General features: G+C 40.2%; 1 protein-coding gene and 1 pseudogene across 4 annotated transcripts in view; both read right to left on the bottom strand.

Annotated features, from left to right (window-relative positions):
• LOC123257145 (protein trachealess) overlaps positions 1–12,447 on the bottom strand; it is a 56,714-nt gene that overhangs the window by 18,319 nt on the left and 25,948 nt on the right. The window contains exon 1 of one of the 4 annotated variants that reach the window (XM_044714971.1): positions 2,816–3,340. The exons of 1 other annotated variant lie outside the window; for it this stretch is intronic. In XM_044714971.1, the coding sequence (XP_044570906.1) occupies positions 2,816–3,084 (269 nt within the window). In that variant the 5' untranslated portion in view covers positions 3,085–3,340. Of the gene's footprint in view, positions 1–2,815; positions 3,341–12,447 lie in introns of those variants that run through there. 2 more of the 4 variants (XM_044714970.1, XM_044714972.1) reach the window with 2 other exon arrangements.
• LOC123257119 lies at positions 3,533–6,415 on the bottom strand (annotated as a pseudogene).

Genomic DNA, 12,447 nt, shown 5'->3' with positions numbered 1-12,447 from the left:
GCATCTTCAAAGATGCTAGTGGGTGGAGTATTCAATGAAATTGGAAGGTGGGAAGGCAAGAGGTTCAAAACCGCCAGCGTAAGGCCAATCTTTGTTCGATGAGTTCGTCCTGCTCGAGTGTTGCGCCTGATTTGCATAATTTAATTGATTGTGATGTCGGCAGGGGGATAGCGAAAGATGCCGCATGGGAACCACCGACACTCTCAACAAGTGTAGCCCGTAATGTGTTTCAGGTGGGGATTGGGTAACACCTTCGCAGATCGCTGGACTGGATCGGCTTTCCTTCACTATCCGAATGGGATGGGTTTTTGATGGAAACTTCTGATTGATCGAAAATCGGCGGAATGGCAGACAAAGGGGTGGAGCGCCTGTGTAATGAAGTTTGGTTAATTGGAAGCTGGGGATTGTAACTTGTTGCCTCAAGTCATTTCGTTACTCAGTTACCAGGAAAAAGCAAAAAGCATTTATAATTATACCTGAGATGGGTCTCAATGTAAATACTTCGGGACTAAATATGAGTATTATAATAGTTATAAATTCATATTATAATGAATTCCTATTGACTTAAAAAATTTGATCTGATTCTATAGTTTTTATTTTTTTAACTATTGGCTCTTTGGATTTATAAACGTTCTCGGTCTCTTATACGTATGAACATACATACATATATGTACATATGTTTTGTACATCCATTCCCATCAGTCAGCCAGGTACATATATTCCAGGCACTTTCAGCCCCACTCCACCAGAGGGATTCGACATAATCGCAATCATAATCTGTTGCGTTTTATTTCATTTTCTTGCGCTGAACTTTGTTGGTTTGCTTTTGGTCTTTGTTCCTGTTTCATTTTGCTCTTTATGCTTTACAACAATTTTTTAATGGCCGTCTTGCAGAGCTACTAAGCCCCGTCCTCCTGACGCCGATAGTCCCCCCTCCGAAGCTCATTTGGAAATCACTGGGCATTGAAGTCCACCAATCACGTTCCATATATAAATTGTTGAAATGATGGTTTTTCACTGCACATTTTGCGGTGTTACCGTTCTTTGGGATGCGGTCTTTAATCTGAGGAAAGGGGTTTGTTAAAGTGAGGGGCTCTTCAGAGGCGCGCTGCATTTGGGTTGTCTTGGCCTCGAAAACCACAATGAACCCGAATCCTCATCGCTGTCCATGAAAAATTGTTTGCGGAGAGCGCTTGTGCAATGAAAATGCTATTCGTGCTTATGACGCGAAACAGCAACAAAGTCGTTGTCCATAATGAAAACCAAGCGTCCCTTCAATTTTCCAGTTAGGTCAAAACTCTTATTGCTGAATTTCATAGACTCGCATACATCCAACACCCGCCGTTTCTCCCAGTGTGAGCCCAACTGACGTATAAAACAAAAAATAAAATGAAAATAATGGGAAAAAGACCAAAAAGTCACAGTTTACATTTCTGTATTCCCTCGCCCGTTCCTCCGGAGCTTATTTCTTTTAATATTACTTTGGGCCCCACTTTCTGCCGCTCCTTCCGTCTTCTGTGCCTTCGCCAATATTCGCCAAGGTAATAACTCAGGTGATTATAGTAATTATGCGTTCTGACGCGATCCAGCCACGGATAACGCTATTTCGATATAATTGAAAAATGCTGATAGACGCTGATTGTGTGAGCTGAAAGGTTGAAGCGGCTCCGGAAAAGGGAGGCCGAGGCAAAACCAAACTACTCTGAACTGGCAACGAGATGCATACGTTTGAGATGTGAGCGAACCATAACCGAACGATATGTAAAAGTTGCTAACGAAATGGGAAAAAAAACTTAACAATTTACGCAAAAAAAAAAAATTAAAAATTTCTAAGAAGCAACTTCGAATTGGGATAAAATAATTTTTTTGAAGTACTTCAAGCATAAGTAATTCATCTCTAGTCTTTTCTACTTTGCCAAAGCCCAGAAATCCTCATGCCACTGTTAGTCGGAGCTTCTTTAGTCTCAGCACCAACCTTGGCTCCTCGCCCGGCCACCAATCAGAGATCATGAATTACATCGCCATTGCAATATTGTTGTGGGAATTCCCAAAAGAGGTCTAAGCCGCAGCTCGAGCTTGGATTGCCACTTTGCCTTCACGGTTAAAGCGGCGAAATGTTCTTTGATGCCGATTTAATATTTTGATATTGAATATAACCGTGCATTATGAATTTTCAGAGGCTTACAAGACGCAAAATACTGGAAGATACTGGAAGAGGAAAAGTAAAGGAGGCCTCCTGGCCTGTAAAAGCGCCCAAGCTATCTTGTGGAAATCAACGGTATTCAACAGAGGTTTCTCGTTCACCATTCGGCCAAAGCAGGATTGTTGAAAGTGGTATTGTCACGTAAATTCAATTAACTTAATTATAAGATTCATTGATGTTGGCACCTCTGCAGTGCCTTACGACCTACTCCGTAAACTATAGCAATAAATGGTAAGAATTCGTTCTATAATCCAACACAACTACAAAATGTAACAAAAAAATATTTTTTTGTTTAGTAAACTGTTTGGAAAGTTAAATATAGTATTTAATATTAGGAAAGATGCTATCTCTTAATATTATATTCTTATAACCGAAAACAGAAACAATTTTTGAATTGTTCTTGATGTATTTTTCAATATTATCTTATTTTCCAACATCGATGTATTTATGATCAGTGTGTCTGTGGCAGATTTAGTAGCGTACCCTATTGGATGACACATTGGTAACGCCCCCAAAATTTGCATACTAACACCAGAGAAAGAGACAGAAAACCTCTGTGCGAGGAGAGGCTTCGCGGTGCACCGGAATGTCGTTTGCGTGTCATTTATTTACCTGTAGTAGGGGAATCCTTGCGGCACATGCAGATCCATCGGCATCCCCCCAGCTGCGCTCAAGTGCGGGTGGTGGTGCGGATGCGAGTGTGGATGTGGATGAGAGTGTGAGTGGTGATGATGATGCGAGTGGATGGGGTGGTGCATTGAGTGGTTCTGGACATGCGCTGCTGCAGCAGCGGCTGCGAAACCGGCGTCGGGAGTCATCGAGTGGTGCCCCAAAACGGCAGCCCATGGTGAGGGCACGAATCCACTGCCGTGGTGCTCCATAACGTCGCTCCCCCTCTCAATTTGTCACAATCCGTATGTGATGTGGGGTCAATCGATTTTCAGCTCGAGAGTCGCAGGAGCATTAATAATGTTCTGCAGCATTTGATTTTAAACTGTTTGTTAATCCTTATTTTCCCGGTTATAAAATCAATATAAAAAGTGTATGTTTCCAGGGCAGATAAAAAAATACATGTTTTTATGTTTTTTTCACTTTACGTACACTGTGCGGATAATCCAGTGTTGTTTATTGACACTAAAAGGATCACCTCTTGATTTTAGGAGAAAATTTTACCTTTGTGCTCTTACAATTTCGGTCAGAACACTTGCCGTCTCTGGACCCACCCTAATATGTATGTACGTTTATTTACGGCGATAGCTGCCAGTTATTTATCTTTGATTTTATGTGACAATACACAAACACACGCACAGGGCAAGAGCACTTGGGGAATATATAGAAATATTTGCACATTCCGCAGGGGCCAAGATGGCGGCCATTATTTACCGTTAGCGCGCATGACATTTGGGGAATATCGGGAGTTTGGAGGGATTTTAGACCCCCAACAGCATCCCTAGTACACAGAACCGACGGCAGACGAACCAAACCTGCAGTGGAAAAGTGACGGCACAAAATATAAGGCGCGAAAAATAAATAGCCAAAATGTTGACTTCGGGATTGGAACCTGTAGGATGTAGGATGTTCGATGCGAGCGTTTGCGGAAAGGCTGCGAAATCGGATTCGGATGCAAAGAAATAGGAGCATGAGAAGGAGTTCCCCGAATTTCTTTTCGCACGTTCTTGGTCCGCGTTCACCTCTGCACGGCACGAAAATTGGCGATAAACTATCGCCTCGCATCAGGAAACATGGTCGGTCGCCTCGGTCGTTTGGCTGTTTGGTCGCTGGTCGGTTTTGTTGGCTGGTTGGTTGGATGATGGTCCGAACTCAGGGGCTGAGACTCCTCTGGAAGCATCGTCATCATCGGCATCTCATCGGCACTGCATCTGCGAACTTGGCGCTCGTCGCACTGCAAGTTGCAAATGGTGGTGGAGCAGGTTTTGGCCTGGGAGAGCCCCTAACAGACACACAGCTACACATACTCCCAGGCTCTGAGTTTCTGGCTCTCCAGCATCCACACATCATTATATTTGGCATTTTGTTTTGGATACTCTGGCTTTTCATCTCGCCAGAGAGTCGTGGAAAGAGGCCCTGCCGCACATGTGTTCCGCCTGCTAAGCTCACTCTCCGTTTCTCTGGAGAATTGGGGAACGCACAACACACTTGCTACGTTGTTACGGGCGCGATAAGACCTTCTGGGGGAGTCATTTGTTGCCTTTATAGGAGATTTTTCTTAATATGGTCGCACAATATTTTGCAACCTTTTTTCATTTTAAATTTTTTCAAGAACTTCTAAATTGTTACAACAACTTTGCATTAACTAGCATTAATAGTTGAAGTAGGTTTTTAAAACGCTAATTTACCGAATCAAAAATTAAATTACACTAAAAAAGTTTAAAGTAAAGCTTAATATTTATATACATTCCTTCCAACATTTTATAGTTTTAATCCTTTAATGCTCTTCATTTAATCAATAATCGTTTGGAGGCCTAATCCAAGGAACTGACTTGTATATTCTTCTCTAGGTTTTTTCTTCCAAAGCACCTCCCTGCCCTGTTAGCACAAAACATTTATGGCGACCTTTATATTCATTTCCATTCCCATACCTTCCCTCGGTGAAGCAGCTGAGGGACGGAAAGGGGTGACAACTTAGTTAAATAAGGCGCCACCTGTCAAGTGATTTTCAATAAAATAAATTCGTGATTACACGACAATATCGAATCGAAAAATCCGAAAGATCAGCAGAACAATAACAAAAGACTCCCACGGGGAACGCTGCCTTCTTTCTTTCCCATCTCCTGCCTTCCTGCCACATTGCACACGACCTGAGCTTCGGTTTTGGCCCCAGCTTCAGGCTGACAATCCCTAGCACACACAACTCCAACTTCTGAATCCCATTCGTGCAGGTTAACGTCAATACTAAATTTTGTCGCCGTTCCTACTGCCCATCCTTTCGTCGGAGGGTCTGTCCGCTTCTCTGTCTCACTGTCTGGACTTGTTTACAGTGTGCAAAAATCATTTGGACAAGTTGACAAAAGCTCGTTTGGAACGTGAGTAACAAGAGTCGGGCCAGCGATTCGAGCATTGAGGCTCATGTGCCAAGACCTCAGGCTGCCTGCCTTCGGAATCGGATCTGCCCATTTCGTTGGTTGCTGTTTGGGCTTTTGAGGCATCTGGAGAATCTGAAGTCTTAATTCTAAATATGGAGTGTGCTGCTTTGTTACTTAGCTTCGCCTGAGTTGAAAAGGAGAACGAATTTAAAAGATGCCTTTTCTCCTACCGGCTCTGACCTTTGACAGGAAATGTGACTGGTGGCGATATGTATCACAGAATGCGACACAAAGTATCATTGAATTAAGATGTGTTTTATTCGAATAAATTTGGGAGAAATTTCGCGTTCTTCCTGTGCGTCAATATACGTTAATAAAGATTCCGCATATGAATGAAAAGAATGCATGTGTCGCCGGAAAGGAGCTTTAAGTTTTATTTTTGAGATAAAACGTACACAAAATAGTGAGGGGAAAATATTTGCCGCTGTAGTGTAGCACGTGACGCGCATAACCGAGCAGTTGGGGATTGAGAGCATTAGGAAGGTGAAAACTTTACGTCGGGATAAGAATCCTTACAATTGGCAAAACTACCCAGAACGGAGTATTGATTATTTCTCAGCGAAAGTTTAATGAAATTTCTGATGGTTCTCGCTTATTTAAAAAGGCTAAAGAAAACCTATGCACTGATTGATTTACTCAGTTAGCTTGACGGGGTTTATCTGAACCGATCAGGGAATGTGGCAAAGACCTTCTCGTACTGATCGGTGTGATTGATTTGCTAAATGTTCGTCGGAATGGAATCGAGTAATTCACTCCGATCCCCTGCGATCCATCGATCCAAACTGTTTTGAGGGGGTACGTGTTCGCCATATTAAGATCCCCTTTATTTTGCAGGTTGGACATCATTATGTACACTAAAAATAATATTTTTAACCAAAGAACTGAAAAATATATGAAACTACAGTAGTGAAAACAAAAATATAACTATTTTATAAACACACAAATATATTAAATGTGTTAATTTTTAAAATATATTACAAACTACTTTTTTTATAGTGTCACAAGAAAAAATAGGTTTGTTTTGACGCGTTCATGTATACTCATTTTTTGGCAGTTAGTGCTGTGCATTTTAAGTACACACCTGCTGAAGACCCTGGAACTCTACCATTTCGTAGAATTCCTCAATATTTATGACTCTCTATTGTCGGGCTCGTGATTTCTTGGATTTGCATAACTGGGTCTCAGTACGGACCTTACATGCTTAATTTGTACCAATAAGATTGTCACAAATGAAAAAACTTTCGACGCCCTCAATTTCAAAGAGAGATGATATTTTTTCATTTGGGTGTATTTGGGGGTTGACTTTTGCCGGCGGAAGTTGTGCGGTCGAAAAGGAAGCCGAGCTCAAGATTGAGTTTCGTGATATTGATTTTTCCGGGAGCTCTCCCCGCCGCTCGAAGACGTGACTGGAATGGTCAGTAGTCCTCTTCGCCCTTTCGAACATGAGCACCGTCTTAAGACCGGACAGTATGCAAAAGTTGCACCTGGAACGTGTGAACAGTTTTTAGCAATTAACTGACAACTAACGATGGCCAGCGGAGGAATCGAAGTTTGCTCCTTCTCTTAAAGTTTTCCGAACCGAGCGGCACGCGGCGTCATGCCGTCTGGCCAAATTGGATCGGTGGATTCGGGGGCCGCGGAAGCTTCAAGTGACTTGCCCCAAACATTCATCCTAATTGGCGTTCAATCTTCGACTTTGTTTGATTTGCATGCACACGCGATGTTAGCCGGACAAAGTCGCGCTCCAGCTCCGAAGGTCCGAATTGGTTGCCCCCTGGTCTTAAATTCCAGTGTAGTCCATCTATTAACGTACATTGGTATTACGGAACAATTATATTTCTTCAAAAATTTTTGTACGACTTTTTAATTTTATTTGTTTATAATAAAACCAAATAAATTGTGAAGGTGCAAAAAATACAATGAGATACTTGCATGTTTCAAACTAACATTTAGCTCCCATTATTTCACACTACGCTATGGTTGAAGCACAGTGCCATTGTCGGCTCGAGTAATTAACATTTTTAATGGCAAATCCTTGTAGAACAACCGCGACGAAGCAGACTAAGGAATGGATAGGGAAAGTGCGGTTTGTTTTCAGAAGATTCAGCTTGAGCTGTGACAATGTAAAATGTTTTTGTTTAATTTAGAACCACTTTATAATTTATGCCATGGATTATTTTTTTGCCTTAAAAAATTATAACTGAAAAAAATTTCTGCGAAGATGATTATTTTTTGTGACATAGCATTAGGACTTTAGGCTTATTTCATTTGAGATTATTATCTGTTGGCTGCAGAAAGAATCTCGAAAAGAATCAGCCAACATTTGAGGGTCAGATTTGTAATAAAGAAATATATCATTTAACCCAGAAATTGTTTGGACAGATCTTGCATTATCGCCAGGACCTATCCTTGCTATCATACTGTGCGTGTGTCCATCGAACAGGTCTTTACCGTTAGACTCACTTTCTTGGGAAAGGTTCAGAATGTCATAAATTTCATAAAGTGTCAAAAGGAACACCTGAACCACCAGGACATACCCTAGACATTACTTTTAGTTTCTCTGACTTTTCCCTTATGCGTTTGACCGTTGATGGGGCGTTTGCTCTGTTTTATCATATTGTGTAATCGCAACTGTGAGAAGTATCGGGATTCTGGGTAAGGATAAATATGTGGGAAGGTTATTTTTTTGGCTCATCAGGTTGACAAATATAAATAAAAAATATATATTTGAACCAACATTTATGAATAAACTAGATTCGCATAGTTATTTTTTTTTAGTCCCAAAAAAAAAAAGAAAATTGTTCAAACTATTGCTAGACTATCGATTTTCAGTGATGCCGTAAAAAAGGGTTCAATGCACCGACCCCAAATACTACAGACGGTACACATTTTTATTTACCTGTTAATAATTTATGAAAATTTTTATCGCTTGCCGCAAATATATTGAGAAACGGCTCCAGCCACCCCCTTTTTACGATTGATCGAAATTCCCAGTTCGAACATTCAAACTTGCGATTGACCAGCTCGATTCGGTTCGTCAATATCGTCATCATCGCATGGTCATCAACAGCGAATTGTCCATAAAATAAACCCTCGTAGCTGAGGTGTGGAAGCGTCTTCATCCCTCTACAACATATGGATACATATTCTGGACGCAACTTTCTGGAATCTCTTAGGAAAACAAATATGTGTATGCAGCTTTAATTATTGGGTATACCGCCGGGTGTGAAGCTTAAGTGGATTTGAATTTGCAATCAGAATACGAAAGCAACATTAGGAATCAAGCCGCGCGTCCATATTGTAGTATAGGCTTGCGGTTGGGGCAAGGGGCTGGCTTGGGATGCATTGTTCATTAAAATGTAATTAGTGTTACGAATACTAATGGTATAATTTGTAGCTATGTGATAAAATTAAGCTATTTCTGAAAAATGTCTCCAAGTCGCTAAGGGGGAACTATTCTATTAGAAATAATCACTGTTGTATGACCAACTAATTTACATCTCAACTAACATTGTAGTAAAATATGGTTTACATTGGAAATAATTTACAGACTACATTTACTGCTAGGTTTTCATTGAATCCAAGAAACTCGTACTTAGTTGCTTGCATGCCTTTCTGGGATAGGATATAGTTGAGATCAAGACAAATCACACATCGATACAGTCATTTACTTTACTTGCCTACAAGAAGTATGTATGTAGTTGGGGTCAACGTTCCTTAACCATAAATAATACGAGTATGAAAAGTTTGTCATGCTATTTGAACCAAGAGGCAAAGGTTGAATATGTAATACATTTGCATTCAAAATTCACATCTCGTTTAAAATCAAACTTTGATTTGGTAACATATCTTGTAGAACATTTTCGGGGACGCTTTGGCTTTCCCGCACATCGTATTATGCGAGCAATTTGCAAGAAGTTTTTGAGGTCATAAAACTAATCTACCATCTAAATGAGCCGTCTCCGAGTAATGGTCAAGAGACTTCTGTTCTAGAATTCGTTTCCTTACTGCCCTCCCTGGCAGGGCATTGGCATTCAGAACGTTCCGTTTTACTATTTGTACAAAAAACAAGAAAGGAAAGCTAACTTCGGGCGGAGCCGAAGTTGATATACCCTTGCAGTTCAGTCGCAGTCCGCTAGGTGGCGCCACGCATCTTATATTATTAGATATATAGAAGATCGTATATAGTCGGCCGATCCTTATGAAATTTGGCAAATCAGATTATTTTGTCCAAAATAGAATCTGTACCAAGTCCCATCTTTCTAACTTAAAAAACACCAAAGTTATGCCAATTCCGATCGTTCTATGACAGCTATAGGATATAGTCGGCCGATCCTTATGAAATTTTGTACATAAGATATGTTGATCAAATATAACATGTGTGGAAAGTCCCGACCCTCTATCTTAAAAAACAACGAAGTTATGGCATTTCCGATCAATCAGTTATATGGCAGCTATAGGATATAGTCGACCGATCCCGGCCGTTCCGACTTATGTACTGCCTGCAACAGAAAGAAGGATGTGTGCAAAATTTCAACTCGATAGCTTTAAAACTGAGAGACTAGTTTGCGTAGAAACAGACAGACAGACAGACAGACAGACAGACGGACAGACGGACAGACGGACAGACGGACATGCTCATATCGACTCAGGAGGTGATCCTGATCAAGAATATATATACTTTATAGGGTCGGAGATGTCTCCTTCACTGCGTTGCACACTTTTGACCAAAATTATAATACCCTCTGCAAGGGTATAAAAAGGATAGTGCGAAATGATTTGAGTTGTAGGAAGATTCGCTGCCATTCTGCATCAAAATAAGAAAAAAACATTTTGGATCGATATTTTTCTAAATTTTTTGGAAATATCAGCTTTGACAGATTCGTAAGTAGCCCTCACCCATGTCCATATCTCAGCCGATATTTTTCCAAATTTTTTGGAAATATCAGCATCGCCAGATTCGTAAATACATAGGCCCCACCCATGGTCATATCTCAGCAATATTGTATCCGATGCTTGAGCGTAATACCTTAATTTATTATTAGGAACTTCGTGTCATTTTCCAGATATATTCGCCTTTTCAGATATATTTTATCTTTGAATTATATTTATTTTTTTAGAAAAATTTGTCTATTATCAATATTTTGGCATATGCGGCAAATTATCTTCACCGAAATTCGCAATATCAGTAGAATAAAAATCTAATAAGAATAAATCGAACAGCCGTTACCGGCAAAACATTGAAAAAAACATACAACATTCATAAGCACCAATTTTGAAACAGAAAAAAAACATCCTGAAACCGGATGTTGGTGTGAATTATTATACGAATTTGTTGTGGGTTAGTCCCCGCGCCTTCTCCATTCCACAAGCATACCGCTATCTCGGCATCTCCATCTCTCCCACCCTTCTTGTTTTGTTTTTATGTTTTACAAAAATTTTAAAATGTTTTCACGGTGGCTTCGGGCGACTGTCAATAAACAACAACTGTCACCAATTTCCTACTGGCAGTCAGCTTTCATACAGATTTCCTTTTTTGATAATGGGAGGAAACGAGTGCCAAAAAATATAGGCGAGTGTGCCAAATTGGCGAAGATTTTTCAAATCGCGAATAGAACATACACGTTCCTAGTTCTCGCTTTCTCTTTCGGTGCCCACACCTCTTGGCAACAATTTCATGGTGAATTATTCCTGCTTTTTGCTTCTGCAATTTTGCAGAGAGGAATTCATTTAAATAAAACTGCAATTTATCTGCACACCCTTCGGGCAATGTTAATTTGATGCCGTGATTATTTGCATTTGTTTTTACTAAGTAGATTAGTGAAGCCGCGATTCGCGAACAATTTAACCATTACTACTTCACGTAGCCCCAAAAAAATACCTTATTGTGTAATTCTAAAGCTTTGTGAGAGTTCGTATTTAAAGTAAGTTTCGTTTGTCAAAAAGGCGCCATAACTTGTAATTGCACAACAAATATTGATTGTTTTTAGCTTTTTAGACTGTAAAGCTACATATGTAGATAAGTAATAGACGTCTCATAGAGGAGGTAAATAGAGGTTTTTTGCCATTCAAGCAGACCTCTGATATATTAAACCATTTCAGCTTGTTTTCAACAAAAATTCAGGCATAAAATGTTCCGAGACATAAAAAAAGCACTAACGTCGTAATGATTTCCCATTTGAGATATGGCGGGAATAAGGTAAACAACATCTCTATCTCTTCTCCACATTGAAGCATTAGCCCAAACTGGATCCGATCCGATCACGAATGAACCAAAAAAACTCATGAGCTGTTCTAGTTTCGTATTTGATTGCCCCTTTTCCTTGCCCACTGAAAAAAATTACAACATTTTACAGCTCATTTAATGTGACGAGAAAATCAAATGGCCTTCGTGTGGCATGTAAAAATAAGTGTCGTTTTAGTCAATACCTTCTGACTACCAGATCTATCAGGTAAGACTTAAGATAGCATTTTGGATAGAATTTATATATAAGGATAATCGTTTTTAATAAAGTTAAATAGTTCAAAAACATATAGGACATACCACACTTTAAAATATTTTATTGACTGTCTTCTTGTATTTGCATATCAGTCACGAATTGTTGTCTAGCTGATCAGCTCGTCTCTCTTAGCCCCTTCCTTTCCGCTGGGAGTGCAGTACCATAATATTCAAGTTGCGTGGCTGCTACTTCAGAGGACTGGGCCTTATGAAAAAATACGAAGTATTAAAATCATAAATCCAATTGGAAATGCGCGTCACGTGCCTGAAACGTTAGTCTCTGCCAAAGGAGCTGCCGACGTCGCCGTTGTTCGTTGACTTCTCCGGCTGCAGTCAGTATCTCGTAGACATGGATACACACATGTGAGTGGAAGAAATTTCCTCTCGACGCTGCTCCCTCCTGACTTTAATTCCATTGCCGGATTTTACTTAAAGAGATTAACTTCTAGGCTCTATGAAAACACTCATCATAGTTGATTTCCTTTTCGCTTTTTCCCGTGAAATATTCATGAACCCTACACGGGTAGCCAAGCCATAAAACAATAAAAGTTAAAGCAGGCAGAGGCCATAAAAATATTTAATGCAAAAGGAATTGTCATGGAGCCTTTTCCCTGCCAAGCCCCGAACACAAATGACAATTG

This window comes from Drosophila ananassae, chromosome 2R (assembly GCF_017639315.1).
Source record: "Drosophila ananassae strain 14024-0371.13 chromosome 2R, ASM1763931v2, whole genome shotgun sequence".
NCBI classification, from domain to species: Eukaryota; Metazoa; Arthropoda; class Insecta; order Diptera; family Drosophilidae; genus Drosophila; species Drosophila ananassae.
Note: the sequence above shows the minus strand (reverse complement) of the source record. Positions and strands in the feature narration are given on the sequence as shown.